General features: G+C 32.5%; 2 protein-coding genes across 3 annotated transcripts; one reads left to right on the top strand and one right to left on the bottom strand.

Annotated features, from left to right (window-relative positions):
- Nucleotides 1–3,865: 3,865 nt before the first annotated feature.
- Nucleotides 3,866–8,667, bottom strand: LOC148277756 (DNA-directed RNA polymerases I, II, and III subunit RPABC3-like). Its single transcript, XM_088232443.1, has 3 exons — nt 8,279–8,667; nt 6,757–6,879; nt 3,866–4,754 (listed from the first exon to the last, which is right to left on the bottom strand). The coding sequence occupies exons 1-3, from the start codon at nt 8,446–8,448 to the stop codon at nt 4,595–4,597; spliced, it is 453 nt and encodes a 150-aa protein (XP_088088569.1). The 5' UTR covers nt 8,449–8,667; the 3' UTR covers nt 3,866–4,594.
- Nucleotides 8,668–10,044: 1,377 nt separating this feature from the next.
- LOC148277755 (protein Loquacious-like) lies at nt 10,045–22,974 on the top strand. 2 transcript variants are annotated; one of them, XM_088232439.1, is made up of 9 exons: nt 10,045–10,168; nt 10,698–10,746; nt 12,240–12,392; nt 14,700–14,853; nt 15,324–15,444; nt 16,539–16,648; nt 20,625–20,788; nt 21,060–21,200; nt 21,306–22,974. In XM_088232439.1, exons 3-9 carry the CDS (start codon nt 12,240–12,242, stop codon nt 21,552–21,554), a joined length of 1,092 nt encoding a protein of 363 aa, XP_088088565.1. In that variant the 5' UTR covers nt 10,045–10,168; nt 10,698–10,746; the 3' UTR covers nt 21,555–22,974. The 2 variants fall into 2 exon arrangements, with proteins under 2 accessions (XP_088088565.1, XP_088088564.1); XM_088232438.1 differs by having other exon boundaries at nt 10,045–10,197.
- The last annotated feature ends 1,209 nt before the right edge of the window (nt 22,975–24,183 follow it).

The raw sequence follows: 24,183 nt of genomic DNA, 5'->3' as shown, positions 1-24,183 counted from the left end.
TTTTTGTCTGCTAATTTATTTTTTAATGTTTCCATAATGTGTATTTTTATTTTAGGATCGCAACAATTATCTTGTTTGGGGGTAGTAATGTTCGAGTTGTGCGTTATACGTGTATTTAAATATGCACGAGTAATGATCGGTAATTGTTGTGTGAATAACTGCCGCTACTGTGTTATGTATTTCGTCAATATTTGTAAATAAGTACGTGATCGAAGCATGGGGGCCGTTGATCTTGTACATTTCGCGTAAATGAATTTATGCACGATAAATAATTTAGTTCTACTAGCATATTGAGGTAATAATCTTTGTCATTTGACGAACAGTCGTTTTCAATATATAAGTTCATATCGCCGGCAAAAATATTTTTTTATTTCTAAAACCATTTAACATTTTTTAATTAATCTGTAGAATACGGAATTATTGATAAATGAGTACGGTAATAAAAATTATGTTAAAATATTTTTTAAATCTTTCACTTCAATATTTAAAATGTTTACACTATTTACATGATTTTTTTCTTTTACTCTAATTACGCCAAAATTCATTGATATGAATATTAATACTCCGCAATTTTTATTAAGTTTGGTTACTGGTAGTATGGTAAGTGTATCCAGGGCCCTGTTTACAATGGGAGTTATCTTCGATTGTCTATAAAGAAAAATCGATTTTGTGTACGAAAACGAGTATTGCGTGAATATTTCAAGTATCTTCATCGGTAACCTATGATTGAACATGTTAAAAAAAAGTATGCATATTCTGGTTTTCGTACAGAAAACTTAATTTTACTTTGTAAATAAAATTGAAGATAAATGTTAACTTTTTATTGTTATCGGGGCCCTGGTATATAATAATTTATTTCACCCGCGGAATGCGTCTCTGATAACACTATACAATCGGGTAAATAATTTATTTTTTCAACAATGTTTGAGAAATTTTTGAGAAGTGCGTGTGTTGTTGTTATGTATAAGATTTTTAAAACACAATAATGTTGAGTAGTAGTAAACTACCTCATTTGACAAGTAGAAAACAAAGTACTTTAGATATGAGGTATTTTCAGTTTTTTTTCTAACATAAACTTGTCAATACTAATCCTTGTTAACATAATATTATGTGAAAAATAAAAGCAGTAGGTAAGCACATTTTAGTTTATCATTTAAAAAATAACTTTTACAGGCTGAAAGCCTATGAACCTAGTATCTACGTAAATAATATATATATATATATATATTTTTTAATTAAATAAAGTAGGGCACACATATCATACATATCGTTATGTGTGTTCTAATAATAACATTGCAAATATATTTAATTTATAAATTGTTTATCACATATGTCTTGACCATTATTTTAAATTTTGATATGTTTTTTTCTTCATAAATATTTTTTTCCATTTCGTAATACTTTTTAATTGCTTTAAATAAAATGGAATTTTGTGACTTTGCCTTTTTCCTAAATGGAAGTCTAATTTTGTTCTTTTCTCTAGTATTGTGATCGTGTTCATGCTGGTTCCGATCAATTTTTTTCCAAAATTCTGTTTTTTTATAAGAGTTTATAATTTTATGAACAAATATCATTGTATTGTAAAATATTCTTTGTTTATATGTTAGTAATTTCATTTCATTTACCATCGACTTTACCCTCGTGTATCTGTTTTTTTTTCAAAATGATTCTAAAGGCTTTATTTTGTAATACAGTTAGTTTATCTATGTTTTCTTTGTTTGATAAAAATAAAATGCTACTACAGTAATTAACGTGTGGTTCAATAATTGCATTGTAAATAGTTTTGCAAGAGTCCTTATCAATAAATCTTCTGATCCTTCCCAAAATTGATATTTTTTTTGCAATCTTATTAATTACCATCTTAGCGTTTTGGTGAAATGTAAGTTTTGAATCTAACATTACACCAAAATATTTCATTTCAGTGACTTCATTAAGTTTTTCATTTTCTATTACAATTGATGGTGTAATTTCTATTCTTGTTTCCTATATTCATATATTTAGTTTTGTTAACATTTAATTTAAATTTATTAATTTTTAGCCACAGTGATACATTATTAAGATCATGATTTAGTCTGTCCATAATTGTTTTATAATTTTCTCCCGATATATATATTAAGGCATCGTCTGCAAAGAGTCTTATTTTTGAATATTTTAATGTTTCGACAATATCATTTATGTATATAATAAACAAAACCGGTTCGAGAACCGATCCTTGTGGTACTCCAATGAAATTTTGAGGGGCTCGGAAATTTCATCATTTACCTTCGTTATTTGGTATCTATCGCCAAGGTACTCTTCAAAACATTTTATAGTTTTTCCTTTTATTCCTATTTTTTTCAATTTTTTAATAATTATTTCTCGGTCTTTTGTTTCGAAGGCTCTTTTAAAATCCAAAAAAACTGCAATTACGAACATGTTCTTATCGGTTTCCTCTTTCCAATCTTCTAACACCAAGTTAATAGCCATTTCACAAGATTGATTGGTTCGAAATCCACATTGTTCTTTGCATAATACTTCCCATTGTTCCAAAAAATTAACTAACTCATTCTTTACAATATATTCCAATAATTGTTCATATTTTGGAAGGGTGTTTATGGGCCTGTATTCTTCACACTTCACTGAATTTTTTATTTTTGCTATTGGAATGACACATGATGTTTTCCATGATTTCGGGAAGACTCCATGCAATAACGATTCATTTATAATATCCAATAAGTAATTTCCTATGATGGGTAGAGTCTTTTCCAATAATTTAATTGAAATTCCATATGGACTAGGTTTTGATTTAATTGTATTAATTATTGCGTAAAGATCTTTTTGTGTTAATTTTTTGAATGTTAATTTGGTTTCCTGTTCTTCATCTAAGTTAAAATTATAATTTATATGTTCTATATTCTCATTTATCTCTTCAACGCTTCTTATAAAATATTTGTTAAATTTATTAGATATATTAGATCCCTCTATTCCATTAGGAAATTGTATGTTTTCATTTATTTGTTTTTCTTTACTTTTTAACAATGATTTAATTGTATTCCACATTTTTTTTGGATTCTCCTTTTCAGCTTCAATTTTTGTTTTAAAGTATTCATTTTTTCTCTTTTTTAATTCAATTAAGTATTTGTTTCTTTGCGATTTAAATTTATTCCAGTCTTCATTATTTTGAGTTATTTTTGCTATTTTATATAGTCTGTCCCTTTCGAACTGCATATTTTTAAATTTATTATTGTACCATTTGTTATGTATACTGTTAATTTTTATTTGTTTTATTGGTACAATGCTATCAAGAGTAAGTTTTATATTTTCAATAAATTTTTCTACTTTTAAATTAAATTCTAATTGTGTTATTTGATCCCATTTACACTGTTCTAATTTATACTCAAGTTCCGTCTCATCATATTGATTATAATTTCTGTATACTTTAGAATATGATATAGTAGATTTCTCTGTATTTAGTTTCTTTAACAAAATTTGTATGATAGTATGGTCCGTAATTTTTGGAGTGTCAAGTAGATTTATTCTTAATTCAAATACATTTGTTATGACCAGATCTATTAATGTTTTTGACGTTTGAGTTACTCTTGTAGATTCTTGGACAAGTTGTTTCATTCCGTTTGCATTTATAATATCTGTCGGCTTTTTGGTATAAATATCATTATTACTATGCATATTAATATTAAAATCACCGACTATAATATTAGCTTCCTTCTCCCTGATGTTTTCTGTGCACCATTTGATAGAAAAATAAATCTGTTTGAGGGATACATAAGGAGGGATGAATAAAAGAAAAGCTTTTTTTGAAGAATATTTTTTTAATTTATATAAAAAAATAATTGGTTATTATATCGGTAAATAATTAAATCCAAAATGATGACAACTATGAATGTGAAAGTTTATTGAAAAAAAAAACATAAATACACATTTAAAATTTCTACAAGAACACAATTAAATATTCCATAGTTCACTTTGTATTACTTAATTTTTTACCATTATAACCCTTAACTCTTTTTAATACAAGCCCATTTTGCAGAGGATCTCAAGAAATTTTCTGACAAAAAAGGTAAAATTGGAGCATTAAATTGTACAGCTAAGTTTCCTGAAAATGTACAAAAAAAAAAAACGTTTTAATAAAGGCGGACTACTTTGAACGACGTCACTGGTTCATATGAATCAACCAATGATAAGAGCATTATGGAAGATTTCCGGTTTGCTTGCCGTGAATGGACCAATGGGCAGAACTGATCGAGAATAAGCGGAAGAGAGCCTCTGACGTCACACGCGAAGTTATTTCAGAAATATGAAACTTAAAAAAACCATAGCACTGGTAATACGATATATAAAAATTGAAAAATAATATTTTTGGCTTAGTTTAATTGTCTATTAACAAATATTTTGAATTTTTTTAAAAACACTGAATTTCCTCATTGGGCCCCTGGTCTGCTGTGGTGCAAAACATAAATAAAAATTTTAATTTTACTTTGCCTTCAAACATATTGTTGCGGTTGCTTTGAATACAGATGTTGATGTTACGAGTAAAATTCGGCAAAATCTTTTGTAAAAACATTTCGAGGATGACCAACCTTATTTCTAATCTGTACTAGAAGGCTAATTTCTTCATTAGTAAGTACATATGCTGGTCCACTTCAAAACCATGCAAGTTGTTAGCATCTCCTTGAAGACGCATGAGAAGTCCACCGAAGCTTACATACGCAGCGAGTCTTGAAGACGGTTCTGTTGCTGCCTCATCTCCTTCTATCCTGAAATTATAAAAAGCACAATCAGTGATAAATACCATATGTACAGTATTTAGATGGTTGTTAATTTATGTGTGTGTATTTATATTTAAAAAAAAAAAACAATATTTATTTCCCAAAAATATCTTTCAACTACCAAACATATATAATAGTATTTATGTTCCAGCAAAGACGATGCTTGTTTGCAGGTTACATTTTTTGTTTGTTTTTATAATAATGTGTTTATTTTATTTATACATAGGTACATCGGCCTCGTGGTGTAATGGTCAGCGTGTAAGCCTGCCATGCAAGAGATCTCGGGTTCGATTCCCGATATGGTTGATATGAAATATTTATTTAGGAGGGTGTTTTTGCACTAGAATATTTTATAGTCCGTGGACTGGTACCTGAAGCGTCATCATCATCTTACCTTCATGTAACAAAAATAATCAAGATATGCTGCGATTGGTGTACAAATGCAGTGCCCTATGCATCATTAGGTGCGGAAAGGGAATGATGATGCTGACAAATAATATTATTATATGATAAATTATCTTCTTATAGACATAGACCTGCGTGGTCTGTTCTTCCTGAAGACAGTTGCTTCTCCTGTGAGGCGGATTCCAACTGTCCTTTTATCTTTTGGGAGGTCTTCTACAAGGACGAGTCCTGTGAGGCTGATTATGTATTTAGTGTAATATAAGGGAGTCTGGTGGTGTTCATTTTTGAGACATGACCGTACCAGTCCTATAATAAATTACAAAACACTTAATAGATAACGTACACTAGAACACTAACTGTCTTTTAACTGTCTATCTTTTTTATATGTAGAAGGTGGAAAGGAAAAAGTTGCTAAGCGACATGTAGCAAGCAACTTTACAGAAGAGCCAATTAAAGTTTTTTTTTATTAATAAAAATATCTCATCTATGCATATTATTTTAGTGCGATTACATAATTTAAATAAAAATTGTAAATACATATGAGATTTTTCATTAAAAAAACTTTCATTGGCTTTTTTGTAAAGTTGACTACATGTCATTTAGTAACTTTTTCTTTCCATCGTTGATATATTTTTGTTTGCTAATATTTTTCGGTAACAAATTAAACAGCTTTAGAATCACACTTGCCATCGTTCTGTCCCTGTAATAATTTTGCCGTAGATGTACATATATAGCCGGCCTCTGTGTTGCAATTTCTTGAAGAGGCTTTTCTCACGCACAGAGGGCTACGGGTTCGATTTCCAGTGAAACAACTAAATGTGATTTTTCTTAAGCCTGTGAGTTCCGTGCTGTAATTCAATATAATTGGACCACTTTGCTTGTTCTTGTGCAAAATATAATGATATAAGCACGTATTTACATGGTATGTATATTTGTGTTTATATTTTACTGTTATATGATGCTTTTGAAATTATGTTTTTTTCTATTTTACGGTCTGTCATTACAAAATGGGAGTAAACCTGTAAAGTAATGCTGCCTGCAATAGTAGCATAAATAAACAAGTAAATATTGACAGATGTCTAACCCTAGATGACTATAATGGAAGTTATTTACAGGGCTTACGGCTGTAGTCTGGTGAAACGAACGCAAAATTAGGAAATCATACGATTTTGTCATTTTAAAACGAATGGTTAAATGTAATATTTGGTCTGTCTTACTGTACGGTTTAGAGGCGTGGACTCTTAAAGTTAATATTATAAACTGCCTTGAAGCATTTGAAATGTGAATCCACCGTAGAATTTTAAGAATATCTTGGACTGATATGATAACCAACAATGAAGTATTACGTAGTGCCAATACTAATAGAGAACTATTCACCACTGCTAAGCTCCATAAGATTTCATATTTTGGCCATGTGTTGAGAGGTGATAAATATGCTATACTTCATGCCATAATTCATTGTCAATTCTTTTTTAAATGGGAATAAATTGTAAAATCCTTGTCTGCCATTTATTTACCTTTTAAAGGTAACCTTGACGTAAATTTTCTGATAAAAAAGAAATTTATAAATCGAAATTAGATTTACCTATAGATTTTTCCATACATGACATATTCAAAACTATCCTGCCTTGTTGCTTCTTTATCTTCGGGATTCCATTCTCCTCCATCGGGATAACCATCCTCCCGTAATGTCGTTGCCAATACCAATCTAAAATAAATACTTGTTTGATGATAATAAATAAAATATGGTCAGTTTGCTAAAAGAAGTCACCTACTCATAAATCACGATATTCTTTAAAATAATTCCTTTACTGGAACACCGGGTGCGCAGACAGCACAAAAACAAAACTTTTTATTCTCTCAGATAGTCCGGCAGCTCTAAAAGCCCCGAGCTCAGCAGAAATTCATTATAAATCAATCTCGGAATGCCCCCAGGCGCTTAATTGTGCTGGTGAGTGTGACAGCATAATATTGTTTGGGTACCAGGACATTTAAACATTAACGGTAACGCCCTATTGTGGGTTCCCGGAATGTGCTCCTCGTAATGAATTTATGTCATGGACCTGGAGGCAGAGCATAATGCTTTGGGAAAAAGCACCTGGTCAGCACCATGCGGAGAAACTACTGAAGGGGCACTCGCAAAGGTTAGCTGTCGACTTAATAAAACTTAGCCGAAACCAAGTAAAGGTTATTACCCTTACAAGGCACTCCAGATTGAATAAACAACTTGCTAAAATGAACCTTTCTGCAAATTCTAGGTTTAGGTTCTGTAAAGCAGATGATGAAATGCCTATTTACATTATTATGTGAATGTGATTTTTTATATCACAAAAGAAGGTGGGATCTTCAAGGAACGACTGGTTAAACTTGAGGATGTGAGAGTGCTCGCTAATAGCCCGATACTTTAAGAAACTGAGGAGGAGAATTAGCAATATATATCAAAGCACTCCTCCTCTATTCGGTAACCCAGTTCTTTAAAGACCTTGGCTTAGAGGGCAAGAATTAATTTAGAGGGACCTGTCACTATAGATCTACACAGTGATGTCAGGATTTAGCACTGACCTCCAACTATAAGAATAGAATATAACAAATGTAAATATGCTTCAGGTGCCAGTGCGGGACTATGAAATATTGACATGTAAAAAATAATACTCCATGTCCACCTTGTCAGGACTTGAACCCAGGATATCAAGCGAGTCAGGCAAATGTGAAACTATTACACTCTGAGATAGACTCATTTCCATTTGATTTCCGTTTCCAGGATTTATTTCAGAGAGTGGCTATTGAGTCAAAAACTCATGTCTCATCTAGGTTCCTAGTTCTATTTTACACATAGAACTGTAATCTTCATTCTGCCCGGACACAAGCGTAATATCAATTTTGAGATATTGAAATAATTGGATGCGTTCAAATTATGCATTTCAAACATGCAGACAATTATTTTATTAAATATTGAAAATATGCAAAACTAGGTTTTGTTTACATACGCAAGTTGTTTATCTCACTAAGAAATACAATCAATTTTAAACTGATTTTAAATTCGACATGAAATTCTTTCGATTTTACAGGTAAAAAAAACAATAAATTTAACCTTAAAAATTGCTAACCTAAATTTATCTCCTAACTCCATTGGATAAAGCCAGGAGTTTATGTCCAAAATTAGGTCCATTTTGAAGGATTCTGATTCACAGTGTAGTCTGCTGGTTTTATCGAATTTCTTGCCTTCAGGATCCATATCCTTAATGTTAAAAATATCTTCAAAGAGGACACCAGTCATTTTGAATTCCAAACGCTCGTGCCTCGGTTGTTCACTTAACGGTAAAAGGGATATGAAATATTAATATTATCCCAGAACCCTACTTAATAACGTATTTTTTAGTCACGTAAAATTGTAGTTATTTTTTGCCGGCAACGCGGTGAGTGAGTTTAAGTTTATTTATGCTTTTGACTTTTGACTTTGACATTACTTTGACTTTACTGTATTATAATAAACTATTTATTTGACATCAATTTTTGAACCATAGACGAAAAACGGTTTTTTATTTTTTATTTGGCCATCCGCGCCATCCAAATAAAAAAATATTCAGATGCTAAAATAACAAAACAAATCTTTAACCAATTGATTTTTCACCAGTACTTTACATTCTTATCAATATTTTTAATTATTTTATTAATTCGTTGATACTACGGTACGGGTGAGTCAGTGAGTCAACAATCTAAATTGTATACTCACTTGTTGATAATATTTTATGTAAGTTTTGGTCAGAGTGACTTTTTACGTAGGTAATATTTATTATGATATAGGAACCTAGTCGATATTAGTTCTCTACAAAAATTTGAGATAATTAAAAACTGAAAAGGTCCATGATAACCATTAATTTTAATTTACAAAGTATGTAACCGGGTTGTTGTTCTGTGGCTCATATATTTCAGGTTTGAATCCAGCTTTATCATAAATCGATTCCCATTTTTTAAAAGTGAGTTATGGTCGAAAATGGTCATAAAATTAAAATATTTGGGTAAATCATAAAAACGTTTATAAATAAGTAATATAATATAAACCTCTAACAAAAAACTTACAATATAAATATTATACATTTACGATATGACCGATTATACTGATTTTGTTTTTGACTACTCAATTTTACCGTTGTTAAAAGTACACATAGTTTTAAAAATATACAGGTATTGTAAATAAATAATATTACTTTTTCAACTACGATAATAGATTCAACTTCACAACTCACTACATATCAGTGTTATTATGGCCAAAACATGGCATATAATATTTAAATATTTTTTCCGGTGGTAATATATATTTATGTTTATATAAAAGTAGAGAAAATGTTCCTTTTATTTATTGTGTATGCAGACAATGGGTATAATTCCAAATTAAATTTGGTAATGTATCAAAATAAAACACGTTTATTGAATTTTAGCTCTATTTTTTTTTATATACAAGAGGGTAAATTGTGACGCGTTTTGTTTTGTAAGTTGAAGAAAAAATGTCGAGTTGAAAATGTCTTAACAAAACAAAACGCGTCACAATACATGCTCTTGCAAATCAAAAAAATTAAGTCGAATTTAAATCAAATAAACGTGTTTTATTTCGGATACATTACGAAATTTAATTTTTTGTTGTTAATTTTTTTACACTTAGTCTATAATCTTCAATGGAAAAACACTTTTCGCCATACATTGTGGTGAGGTTTAGTTTGTGTAAGGAGCAGGAAAAACAGAATATGAAAAAAGAATTTGAGTGAATTTTATCATAAAGGAAAAAAAATAATTACCTACCTACAAATCACAAAAAATGTTTTAGTTCATTGTCTATAGTTAATTCTACATTCTTTGTTTTATATTTATCATGCTCACACATCACACAACTCCCTGTTCATTTATCTGTGATTTAAAATATCTGTGGGCGGACATTTTGACCGATCTTGACTTTTCCGGAAATTTGCCGGCTATAAAAGCGATTTTAGATTATACTTTGGGTAAAGAGATTTTTCTACGCCAATATTTGGTTAGTTGTTAAATATTATATTGTATCCTATGAAATTATCAAACTTGAGTGTGTATAGTACATTAAGGTTCTTCTATCTATTGATAATACATCGTTTCCGCATGTTTCCGCATATATATTTTTTTATCAAAGGGATTATAATTGTTTTATTTCTTATAGTTTTGTATTGTAAAGTGAATAATAATAGTGTTTAAACTTATTAATTGGTTTGTGTAGATATTAATATTATATTTTGAGTTATGAAGTGTTTCAACTTTACACCAAGGAAATTTCAATTAATTCTTACCATTCTTTTCGTCGGTACGATTGTGTTTGCTCTTGGGTTCTGGTACAAGGATTTTTACCAAAACCTGCAATGCCGCGATTTTGATAACAATACATTTAGAAATTGTATTTATTGCTACAATAATTATGAATATTTTTTTACATTTCTTTTTTTATGTGGGTAGGTGTACTTCTCTTTCTGTTTTAGTTCATGAAGTGATCATTCTTTGTTTTAGATTACGGATTTAAAGAATTTGAAGTGATTGATTCATATTATTTCACAAGGTAAGACTTCTTTTTAACTTTTTTATACTTTACTACTTTTCCATGCTAATCTGTTATTTCCTAAAAAGCCAAAATGTGCTAGTATATTGAACAGTATTAGTAGGCTATTGCAACGCTTATTTTCTATTCTATTCTTTGGTCAATGTACTAGTAGTGTTAGACAACAATTCCTATGTAAAGCACTGTGTCTCGAGTCATAGGGAACTTCCTTCCTTTTTACTACCCGGAATATGGATGTCGTCATGTACACATATATTAAACATGAAAAAAATACTCCTGTGAAAACCAGTGTATGATGTAAAAAAAAGGTTTTCAAAAAAAAAATTCTACTGCAAATATTTTTTTATGATTTATCTAAGTATTTAATTCTGGGGCTATTTTCAACGGGTTGTTAATATCTCCGGGTTCGGACATCTGATTTGTCAGTCTGCAACACTACCATGTGACAACAATCCGGTTCAAACACAAATATTTATTTAATATTATTTGTTTTATTTTGGAAACCAATTATAAAAAAATAATAGTAAATTTCTCAAAGATAGACAATTTGATTTATTTAGATAATTCTACTAAAATGAATATATTTTTTTAAGGAAAATAATAATAGTTCATAATATTTTGTTAACATTTCATCAATTATTATAGAATTACACAGATTGATATACCTTAAGTCGATGCTTTTAACCTTTTCAAATGAGCTTTACGAGTAAAAAAATCCTCTAGGACCTTGATTTTTTTATGCTCTTTGAATGCCAGTGTTTTTAACAATCACATATTCAATTTTCTTGCTATTGAAATAAGTGCAAGGTAAAAGCAGGCACAACGCCAGCAACACATCTATAAGGTTCATAGGGCATCTTCGAAATATAATTTAATTCACTCAAGATTGATGTCTTCTGGATACAGAGAAAGGAAGAATATCCAGAGCTGGCAAAAAAAAAAAGAAATTGTTAGTGCCATTTTCCACACCCTACCTAGGTGAAATAACTTTCTTTTCATTGGTGAATATAAAAACTAAAAAGAGAAATACATAGACTCCGACTCGAAAATAATTTATTTATAGACTATTTGACAAATTGTAAAAAATAAACAGGCACATCCTTCCCACTGAAATAATTTTATTTTTAGTTTAGTGTAGGATCTATAACCCTCACTTTTTGCTTTGCTCGTGACTGATCCCCCGAGCAAGTCTTGGAGACTCCCCCGGGGGTCGCGACCTGCAAGTTGAAGAACACGGCCTTAAATAACTCAACAAATACGTTGAACTAAGGGGAATGTGGAACCAAGTCTGGGCACTCTGCTTATGACCTTGCTGTCGGCAGATTTAAGCGATCACGTGTGCACTGTGTTGCATTTGTTATTCTACCTATGTTTGCATATCCTTTTACCCAAATCTGCCTTGAGAGTTCTGGTGAGGTTTCAATTCAGTACTTATCCACTAAAATTTGAACAAATTAAAAATATTGTGAATTTTTTATTGATTCTTTGCATAGATGACAAGTCACCCAGTGGCGAGTTCTACCGACACGCAGCGGCCGGCAGCGGCCCGCCACACAGTGGGATACCGAGGGGGCCGAGCCCCCAACAACCGCCCGAGACACGTTTCCCACGAATCTATGCCTCCGCTCAATGAAGCCGCTAAACTTGTAGGTTATGTATAAAATTTATATTACTTTGTTGTAATAAAATAAATTTAAATCAACTTTGTTTTTAACCACTTATTTTTTTATTTAAGTATACCTTGATAAAGAAGTTTGTGTAGCTTTGAAACAGGCCAGTAGTAAAATAAATAGTGGTAAAAAACAAAGTTGTTTTATATTTATTTTATTTTATTGTAGGTTATCTATTAAATTTGTTTAAAACTTCTGGAAGTTTTGCGTTGGTTTGGACATGTAGAGCGAATGGTCAGCAAAAGAATGGCTAAAAATATTTACAATGTTGATGGATTCAGAAATCGAGAAAGACCGAGAATGACACGGCATGACCGAATCCAACAAATACTTAAAAAGGGACATGTCGAAAGTTGGGATAGTAAAACCGATTGATCTAAAAATAAAAAAATAAAATCGATCGTAAAACTGTTTTGAACCATTTGCAGAAGGCTGGATCAAAAAAAAGCTCAATGTTTGGGTGCCACACGAGCTGACACAAAAAAACCTCTTGGACCAAATTTCCATCTGCGAATCGCTGCTGAAACACAACAAAATTGACCCATTTCTGAAGCGGATGGTGACTGGTGATGAAAACTGGGTCACTTACAACAATGTCAAGCGACGGAGATCGTGGTCAAAAACCAACGAAGCGGCCCAGACCGTGGCCGAGCCAAGACTGACGGCCAGGAAGGTATTGCTGTGTGTTTGATGGAATTGGCAGATACTCTACAAGCAAAATAAAGTGAAAAATACGAAATTACTTTTTCCCCAACCTAATAATTAGAGATAGGCATTTCGGTTTTTTGTAAAAGTAGCAATAACAGTTACCATTTTACAAATTAAGCTTTTTCGTGAAGACGTTTAAAAAATAACAGTTTAGTGCAGTGTGCGACTCCCCTCCCGTGATTTTTTTTATTTACTTCTGTGCTTGGTGATTTAGATTTTGTTTTTTTTTAAACAATTTAATTTATTTTTGTGAAACTGTTTTATGTGTTTCGGAGGGTAACTGTTTTTAAACAGCAGTTACATTTTTTTATTATTTGTTACTCTCTATTATTTGTTAAATATATACCACATTTTAATTAAAAAACTTTTTGTGACAGTGGTTTAATTTTCGAAGGAATTATCAAACTGACAGCGTGTAAATTTATTTAAAGACTATTAGATTTGATTGCTGTCAGATTTACATGTCTGTGTATGGCGAAACGAGTATCATTTTGGAAAAATATTAAAATCTTGAGTGTATATTTTTTTATTAAATCAATTTTTAGCCATAATTTGAGTGGTCTCATATTTATTTTGCTCATGTAGTCATTTAAGGGATTAATATACTTGACACTATGATAATGTCGGATTCTAATGAGGAAGGCTTTCTTATTTATTGATACTCATTGGTTGTATTTTCTGTAATGTTTTCAATTGTTTGTATAGAAACTTCTCTAAAATGAATAAAATTCTAAAATATTGGATCTTCTCATTTCTTAAAATTTTTAGCATACGTAATATAATATAATATGCACAATGAGTTTTCCTGCCGTGTGTTGTTCGCACTCCTTTCCAATATCAACCGTGATGATGTATGCTGAAATGCAGTCAGAAATGGCGGAAAAGTGTGTAAATTACTCCCAGCACAGCAACCCAAAAAAAATTATTGTACATCTGAGCGACTGAAAGTCTAAGAAATATAAGTACATGCCCATATTAAAATTCTTTGTGTTTTATAAAATCCAACTTTTTGATTTTTTTTTTTTTTGCACCACAACAGGCCATTAGGCCCAATTACAGTGGTGAATTACATCACAGAACACCCAGGCTTGAGAAAAATCACATTTTTTAAATTTTTGTGTTCTCACCGGGAATCGAACCCGGAACCTTCCGTGCGTGAGTCGAGCGTCTTGACCACTACACCACGGAGACCGCCTACATTTTATACTATAATTCATAAGCAGATACTTGAATAAAGCTGACAGGCGCCGTGGCGCAGTCGGTTAGACGTTGCACTGTGAAACTGGTGATGCGGGTTTGATTTTACACCAGTTGTAAGAAAAAATCCAAGAAAGATTTTTTTCTTAATTGGTCTGGGTGTTGTGGTGTATTTTTAATTGCCTCCTTTCATATCCCCTCTATCCCACCTGCTGACAAGCCTCTAAATACAGGCTTAGCGGGTTATTCCATAAATTTATATATATTTTTTGTAAATATAATATTTCAATTAAATTTTCTAATTACATAGTATACTAAATAATTTGAACGATGCTTGATTGTTGTTTGTTGTGTTTAAAAGGGGTGTTTTCTCTTTAGGAAATGGCGCACATGCCAAATAAGACCCCCGTGTCCGTATTACAAGAGCTGCTCGCACGTCGTGGAACAATCCCCAAGTATGAGTTAGTACAAATTGAAGGGCTCATACATGAACCTATATTCCGCTATAGAGTTACTGTTACGGATATGGTTGGTAAGTACAATTTTTTTTTTAACTAAGTTATTTTCTTACCCCACACTAGTAGTGTACCAATCGCACGGCCCTCTGTTCTCGAAACTTTCTTGTTGGATAACTGAATTTGCATTGACATAGCTTATATTATAATGTTTACAAGATGCATGTTTTATTTAAGAATAAACACTCCCGCTGTTTCAATGTAACTTAATTTTTCACCCCTAAATTTATTTCATATTGAAGTCCAGAAGTTAATAAAAATATAATTTATCACAGAAATTTTAAAATAATTATGTAAATGCATTATGCCTTGAACTTGTTGCACTAAAATAAATATACTTCACGTTGCAGCCACATAACTTGTGTAAAATAATGAATATCTACCATTAAAATATATCATTAAAAGGCAAGGCTCAAGGGAAAATCTTTATTTTTTCCAATATTTTTTTTTGTTGAATTTTGCTTTACCCTTTGTGTATTTTTTACAGCCATCGGAACTGGGCGATCCAAGAAGCAAGCTAAACATAAGGCTGCTAAGGGACTCTTAGACAAGCTTAGTGGAGAAACTTCTGCCGATAGTACTACTAATGGAACACCACCAGAAACTGTGTAAGGTTCTTTTAAAGATTCAGTTTTGAAAATATAATCTGTATGCGACTGCCTAAGCTCGCGCAGCGGGGGTGAACGGTAGGGCGCGCAGCGCCAACCGTATAGAAGATGTACTTTCAAAATAAATTATCGCTTCTTCTCTGACTTTTGGCTTTAACTCATCTCTACTCTCTACCCCCCGACCCGGCTTTCTACTCTACTTCACTTCACTTCGCTTGAGACCTACGCTTCATTCTGGACTTGGATTTTGAACTTCTCTCCCTACGGATTCCTGACCATGTCAAATTGGACCCTTCAACCTGAAGTAAGAGGCCCTTCTGAGGACATCTCCAACCTTGACGAGACGCAACTGGGTCGTCTAGCCTCCATTGCCTTACAACCAGTGGACGGGTCTGTGCGCTCTAGTGACTACAGCGGAACCACTACACGATGCCGGTAGCATGTTAGCTACAACTTGTACACAAGCGATGCTGCACAAGCTAGTGTTATTTTCATGAATACTGTCATTTATTTACCCACAAGATAGAAAATATTGAGGGAACCGTTGCAGCCTTTGAAAGAAGAATCCTCAGAGTTATCTATGGCCCTGTGAGAGAAAACAACCATTGGCATCGTCGCTACAATAGAAAGCTATACGATATCCACCGAGCGCCCGATGTAATCAACTCCATCAAGGTGGGAAGCTTAAGGTGAACTGGCCATTTAATTAGAATGCACGACGAAAACCCCATAAAACGCCTAACTGTCTCTGTGCCACAAGGACGACGAAGACCAGGAAGACCTGAAAAGAAATATGACAATTTTGGAAGTGAGGAACTGGTGAGGAAGAGCAGCAGACCGGCAAGAGTGGGGAGACTCCTGGATTCAGCCAAGGCCCACCCAGGGCTGTCGAGCTTATGATGATGATGAAGATAGAAAATAAACAATACCCAGTGTTTTCATTCAAATCAGTAGAACTAAAACTGTTAAATTTACTTCTCCATCAAAATTGATTGACGCATTTAGTTTTAGATTTTTGAAATACATATAAATTTTCTGATGATAATATAATAGCATTTAACAATGGTACTGTAATTTTGTGTTTTTTATAACAGTGATGGATCAACTGAGTCGCCTTATGAAGTGAATCCTGTAGGATGTCTTCAGGAGATGTGCATGCGACGTTTCCTACCACCACCACAATATGTCACCGAGCACGAGGAAGGTTTGTCTAAAATTTTATGAAGTTGGTTACTGCAAATGGAAACCCAAACACAATCTTTTTTATTCTAGAAACCAAAAAAATAGCCTTTATTTATTTATGCAAAAATTGAGAATTAGAACATAAATATTTTTTTTTTTTTTTTTTTAAAAAAAAGAAATATTTGCGTTCTTATGATTTACCCAAATATTTAATTTTGAGGGCCATTTTCAACGAGTTGTAAATAACTCACTATTAGAAAATGGAATCGAGTTGGGGTAGAGTGGGATTCGAACCGCGGACCTTCGGTCTGTGAGTCCGAGACACTAGCCACAGGACCACAACCCGATTATAATGGACAGTTTTTCAGTATTCAAAGAAATAAACATAAAAGTTTAAAAATATGTGAGAGTTTAAGAAAGAAAATATTAATTAACTTTTATACATACACAGTCGAACTTGGTTATAACGATCACGGAAATAGTGAGATCTCGGATGTGAAGAGGAAACAATCATCGACATTTTAGTTTATGGATTTTTCCATACATTTATTCACTTTTATAACGAGCTACTTCTCGGACATACGGAACAAAAATATTGTCAACAGTCAAGCAAAACTCTTCAATCGTTTAAAAACACAATTTTTCAAATAAGAACCTGAATAATAAAATTTAAATGGGTGGGGCTGACTTTAGACCTATATATATATATCGAGATCAAATGACTTTTATGACACTATGTAAGAGTCCAAGTACCTAATTGGTGTTTTCGCTGACATTGAAAAAATATCACACATGGTTGAAATTGCGTGTAAAAAACCCAAGCTTTGTGAACCCGGTAAGTACCGGTTCAGCACCACATTATAATTTACAACTTCTTTTGTAGTTACGAATGACATCCTTATTTCGGGGGGTTTACTACGCTTCTCAGTTTTTCTTTAATGTTTTATGGTCATTTCATAATAAACAATACGAGTGGGAGATGTCAGATCATTTAAAAACTAACCCTTGAATTATAAACATGTCTACTAACAGGAGAAAGTGTCTCTCAATTCGTGAAAAAGTGGCAATTATTTGTGAAATAGAATGTGGTGCGAAAAATCTTGAAGTAAAATATCTTTTTATCCACTGTGTAAATATTGTGGAAAAATAAGAATGTTTATTTATCTGCATATTGAATTTAGAAAGTAGTATGTTTGTATGCATTAATTATAATTTCCTTAATAGTTTTCTTTTTTTAATTATCTGTATGAACTATGCGTATATTTATTTGTTTACTTGGTGACAATATGCACAGTCACAATAGATCTTCACTTGCCGCAGTGACGTCAGGAGCTTGCATAGCACTGACCCCTACCACTAAGAATAAGACAATGTGCACTGGCGATTGGATTGAAAAAAAACCCTTTTTTGGTATAACGAGTAATGCTTATTACGAGCAAATTCAGTCGGTCCCATCTTCTTCGTAATAACCAAGTTCGACTGTATTATCGTCAACGGCAGTCGATCACCGCCTAGTCTGTTATGCCATTTGGTGGCAAATAAATTCCTACATTGCTAGTAAAAATAAACATTATGTATATCTGGAAAGTAAGTTGTTGAATTTTAAATGTTAAAAAAAGTGAGTTTACTAAACACACACAAAGCAAAACATTTTAATTTCTCTCCTAAAGTGGTCAAATTTAAGTTACGCGGTGATGAATTGTTGTCGACAATATATGCTTTTTAACTTCTTTTTTAAAAATATTGTGGTCCTTGGAAGTAGTTTTGACATGTTTACAATCTCGCCTCACACCTCACTTTGAGTTCCAAATGCACTGTGTTTGTAAGAACCAATTGTATATTATATATTGACCAAATAGTTTTTTTGTATTTTACTCAGATTAGAAAAATTCATTAGGGCGTCTTTTGAAACTTTACAATTCATTTCATATTTTATAAATACAAAAAGCAATATTTTATAATATTCAGCTTGCAGGTTTATTTAAATTATAGATTTGGGATGAGCTTTTGACTTTAACCCAATCCCAGCGGGAACTATCTTTAGACAGTCTGAAAAATCGTGCCCCGTACGCGGCAACTGTCTTTAGACATTTTCGACTTTACAGGCTGATACTTTGATAAGTGCACGATAGATGGCCAAAAAGTTTGTATGGAAATATTCCCTGAACATTTGTTGATGAGTGACATATCTGAATAACTCCTAGGATTATATTTGTTTATATTATAAAAGATTTTAATCAGAGCGGGCGAAAAAATGACCGAACAGTTTTGAAATTCCCGCTCGACAATGACCTCGAGCCGTATCTCGAGTGTCGTATTTCGTTGTCTCTATAGAGCTGTGCGTTGATCGTGTTATTGAATACCTTGTGTTACTGTTGTACTAAAAACATGTAAGAATTGTATTTGTAATAATAACGACTTTAAAAAAGAAGTACAATATTAATTACATTAAAAACCTCATTTTGTATAGTTCGTGTTTTGTTTTTCTAAAAATATACATACATTATTTAAATAATAATAATATTCATAATATCTCAATAATATGTCAAACCGATGTTAAAGTGATGAGCAGATTTGTGAGGGACAGATTTTAAAGTAAGCAAGAAGTGTCTTTCATTTTAAAAACAATATTCGAAATATTGTTGTTTTTGGCATATATATGCCACGGAAAACTCCGATATTAACCGACGATAAATTCACTTTTATTATTTTATATGTAGAATCTTAAAATCATAAGTATATGTATTTTTATTTTAACAATAAAAACAACATAAATATGAGTTTCTCATAAGCATGAGTGAGTACCTATAGTATAATGCTAGCGCTCTGTTCTCAAATCGGTTAGAACACTTTTATTTGAATGATTATTGATGTAATTTCTTTGTGTACAGATAAAAATTATTTGATTATTGAAGTTCAAGGATTTGGGAAGATAACTAAATGATAAATTATACGGATAAATGCTTTTGTCTCTTATAACTAGACGATTAAAAAATCTCATCCGTGATTTTTAGCGCTTGAAAATATGCCGCCGCGTACTGGTGTCGGCAAATGTAATCTATGCTTAGCGATGGAAGAGTTAAAAGTGCAATATCTCACCACTAGTAATTTGCAGTTACCAACTTGCGCCAGAAACCCGAAGCCATATTCATACAAAAATCATAAATTATTTTACATTTTGCATCAAATTGACTAGTTGATATAATTTAATCATTCAGGGGCGTAAAAAAAGCAAACAATTATTTTTTAAGTTAGTGTTTTTCAAATTCTCGTAGAATTGTTAGAATCAATGTAAGGTCTGAATATATTATTGATTTTTTCTTTTACGTCTTCAGTAAATGCATATTTAAAAGGTGTTTACTTATTGCTTTATACTATTCTATTGACAAGGACAAATTAGGTGTAGGGAAAATAAACAACTGTTTTGATGCTCCACCCTAAATCTCAATTTTGTAAATGGAAATATTGAATAGGAGTTTTTTTAAGTCTTGTGAAATAGTGATCATATTATTTATAACATTCAATATTCATAATTATACCCTATTATTACTAACCTCCCTATTGCTTAGCCATTATTTTGGCTGAAAGAAAAAAACAATTTTTTGCATATTTAATTTGAAATGTCTACAGAATCCCAAACACTTTTTTTTTCTTTTAATTAAAGCTTATTATAAATTTTGATAATGCAGTTCAGAACGAAAAATATGGTAAAGCAGTTTTAACTAACTTCTGTTCTACTTGTGTTTTAGTTCATGAGAAAAAATCAAATCATATGTATCCAATAAGACACATGCCCAAGAAAAGGGTTAAGGAGATTCATATTCACATCTTCCTTTAGATTTTGTTAGTCCCTGGAATGTGATTGTTTTTTTTTTATTTTTATGTTTGCCACTGAATTTTTTTGTGTGGTTAACGCAGGCGTTAATTATTTTGTTTTATGATTATATTTTTTGTACTTTGTTAAAGGCACTACTCATTGAAAAAAAAAATATTTGTAGGTGGCCTTCCTCACGAGCGGCAGTTCACAGTGGCGTGTATGCTCCTGAATCAGAAGGAAGTGGGGCGAGGGAAGAGCAAGAAGGTGGCCAAACGTCTCGCTGCTCACCGCATGCTCCTGCTGCTCCAGCTCGACTCTCCGCTTCCCCAACAGGAGCCGGGAGAGGTCAGTGAACATTCTTCTTCTTGTCATACAACTACATCAGTGCATCTTTGTTCAATAAATATTTCATATCGATCAAACTATACATTCATTTCAGTGTAGAGAATTATGATAAATAGGTATTTGAACATTGTTTTCTCGTCACTGTCTTGAAGATGCCTCCCCAATGCTATGCAAAAAAGACAACTGCATATCGGACCTTTTATGCCTAACTAAAATAGACAAAATCTACATTTCGTTGTCCCGTGAATGATAATTAAAAATCTTTTTTCAGAATACTGGAAATGTGGCTGCTCGATACGCGACTATGAAGGAGAGTAAGATATCCACTCTCACCACTAGTCACAGTCATAAGGTGTCACAGTTCCATAAGCAGCTCAAGCATTCAGTTGGACCCATCTTGGCTAAACTTCAGGTTATCTTTCACATTTACCGCTTTTTACCGGCAATATAATTATTTCTATTGCTATTCTTAAAGTATTAACAAAATTTATATATTCCATTCTGTTTAAATTTACAGGTAACTCCACTAAATAAAAAAGATTTCGATTTTGTCCAGTTCTTGCAAGAAATTGCTTCTGAGCAGAACTTTGAGGTGACGTTTGTGGACATCGAGGAGAAGTCCATAGCAGGTGCTTGGCAGTGTTTGGTTCAGTTGTCTACACTGCCAGTGGCAGTCTGCTATGGAGCGGGAGGTAGCAGTAAGGATGCGCAGGCCGCAGCTGCTCAGAATGCTCTGGAGTACCTCAAGATCATGACCAAAAAGTGAATTCCTTGTCTGATGTCAGCTCTCCTTCCCGCGATCGCTACTCGGGTTACATATGAACTTCTAGTCTAATATTTATTACCCCAACTACCAAGTAGGATTTTGATTTATCTCCAAGTTTGTAGGTTCAATTTATTTTCCTTAGATTGTTACCTGATATTCATGAATTCTTAGCGGGCGCAAGAGAGAGCTGAATCCAGTTGGATTTCAAATAAACGCCATGTTCTGGAACGTGGCTTTAAGCTTTTCGGTATTAGATATTTATAAATGTATGATTAAATTATTCTTAAAACATACATTTATGAAAATTTATGGGGCTTCGGGCCACACTTTTTTACTCATTCGCAATGTCATTTATGCAATATGTTCTGTGGGATTTGATTTTTGAAAATGATTTTATATAACTTCTTTTTAAATGAATTTTATTACTGGAATTGCGAATGAGCGATTAGTTAGGGTGGTCCACTGGCTGTTGGAATATTTATGCATCAGGCGACGGGCGACACTTCGTACAAGCTATACTTTGCATAGAATTAGTGGAATTTTCCAAGCCTGGAAATGACTATTTATTAAAATTTCTCTATTTTATGCTAAATAATAACAAGGAGAAAGTAATAAGTATAAAAACATGCCAGTCCGTATTGATATATTATGAATTAACTCGCGTCCCATATTAATCCTTCTCGGCTAGTATATAGTGTGTGTATAAATGTGTATCCTATACACATTATATATTCTTAGTAGGTAAATGATGAAATTAGGATAACCAATCATCGGGTTACGGGTGCATCACTGGTCCTTCGGTTTATGTAAGGATATCTGTGTTTTCTTATCAGTTTCCTTAATTTTCCGGGGATGTAATACCGGTCGGTGTCGGCCAGAGGGAGAATAACACTATGTGACACACCCTGCCTGTGAAAATGGGCATTATTTTAATGCAAAGTATAGAGGTTGTAAACTCTTATTTTGTTATGATTGAGTTGTTCAATCCATAACAGAGAGAATTGATTTCCTTGTCCATTTTAATTTGAGCAGTGTCCGGCATATAGAATAAATGTTTCACTGTCACTGGTGGGGTTAAAATGAACAAAGAAAGAGTCATGTTGAATGTTGATTAACTACCAAGACAGACTAAATATATGTATTTCTCCCAATGAACTTGTCATCAACACACCACTGGTGTTTAGTTAGTCTTGGTAATATTTATATTGTTAATGTAACATTGTTTTCAATGTAATTCAATAGATATGTAATAGATAAGTGACGTCTCTATGAATCCTCTTTATTTTTGGCTTAATGGTAAAGGCATAAGTTTTCTTCTTTTGAATATTTTGATTATTGCTTTGTGATGTATAGATTGATAAAACATAGATGCGTAATACTTATCTAATAATATTGAATATCAATAAATGTTTGCTTTGAATATTTTTGTTTCATTTCTATTGCACATAAATAATGAGGCATAAAAAACACAAAAAATATACATAGTTGTGTATTAGAATATTGAAAAGTTATATAAAATATTTTTTTGAAGTTTATATTTATTTTATTGATATTTTAAAATAATAATTTATTGAGGTAGTGAACAAAAAAAGGATTCAGGGCAAAAACTGAAGGATGGTAAATTAAATAAATATGTACATGCTTCCATATAATAATTCTAGTCTACTTTGTTGGATAATACCAGGTGTATGCATGAGTTTTTTCTAGTTTCACTAAGAGATGGCGCCACCGAACAATACATAGAATTTGACACTACATCAGTTTGTTTGTCAGATATTAACCTACAAGCACACACAAGTTGAGTCCGCCAAACAATAGCATCTGTGTTGTTTCATTCAGCGATCATGTCGACGTTTGTGCCTGAAAAATAACATTTGCGGCACGGCACGCATTGCTTTTCTTATAAAATCAAAAGAAAAAGTCTGGAAAGTCATCGTTTGCCTGTAGAAACATATGGTGAATACGCTCCATCGATTGAATATGTGGGACATGGTTTTGATAATTTAAACATGGCGATTTCAATGTGAAAGACTGCGCGCTCTGGTAGACCACAAAAGTGTAAAGACAAGCAATTGCAGGCGTTACTGGATAATGTGACCCAACTTGAACTCCACAGCAATTGGCAAAAGCATTACATGTGTTACAAGAAACAATCCGCAGACGTTTACGAGCAATGAGGAAGATTAATCAACTCGGTAAATGGGTCCCACACGATTTGAATGAACGACAAATGGAAAATCACAAAGTCACTTGTGAAATGCTGCTTCAACACCAAGAAAGAAAATCATTTCTATTCTGAATTGTGACAGGTGACAAAAATGGATTTATTTTGAAAACCCAAAGCGGAGAAAATCGTGGCTGTCAACTGGCGAAGCCGGTCTTTCAACACAAAGGCCAAATCGCTTCTGCAAGAATACCATGCTTTGTGTCTGGTGGGACCGGAGCGGTATTGTGTATTATGAACTCTTGAAGCCCGGCGAAACCGTTAATGCACAATGCATCGCCGACAAATGATTAATTTAAATCACACATTCATCAAAAGACGACGGGAATGGGCCAGAAGACATGGCAAAGTGATTTTGTTACGCGACAATGCGGCGTCTCACAGTAAAAAATACCTTGAAATCGA

The sequence above is a fragment of the Micrasema longulum genome, unplaced genomic scaffold (genome assembly GCF_059751315.1).
Source record: "Micrasema longulum isolate JH-2025_06_02 unplaced genomic scaffold, ASM5975131v1 h1tg000986l, whole genome shotgun sequence".
In the NCBI taxonomy this organism is placed as follows: Eukaryota; Metazoa; Arthropoda; class Insecta; order Trichoptera; family Brachycentridae; genus Micrasema; species Micrasema longulum.
The sequence above is the reverse complement of the archived record's forward strand: the minus strand, read 5'-3'. Positions and strand labels throughout refer to the sequence as shown.

Bases quoted from the DNA above. Each gene is read 5' to 3' on its own strand.
- LOC148277756 (XM_088232443.1), bottom strand. From the start codon at position 8,448: ATGACTGGTGTCCTCTTTGAAGATATTTTTAACATTAAGGATATGGAT. The intron at 6,880-8,278 runs GTTAGCAATTTT...TATTTATTTTAG, and splicing joins GAGTTAGGAGATAAATTTAG to ATTGGTATTGGCAACGACAT. The intron at 4,755-6,756 runs GTAAATCTAATT...TTATAATTTCAG, and splicing joins ATGTATGGAAAAATCTATAG to GATAGAAGGAGATGAGGCAG.
- LOC148277755 (XM_088232439.1), top strand. From the start codon at position 12,240: ATGACAAGTCACCCAGTGGCGAGTTCTACCGACACGCAGCGGCCGGCA. The intron at 14,854-15,323 runs GTAAGTACAATT...TATTTTTTACAG, and splicing joins TACTGTTACGGATATGGTTG to CCATCGGAACTGGGCGATCC. The intron at 20,789-21,059 runs GTCAGTGAACAT...ATCTTTTTTCAG, and splicing joins CCCAACAGGAGCCGGGAGAG to AATACTGGAAATGTGGCTGC.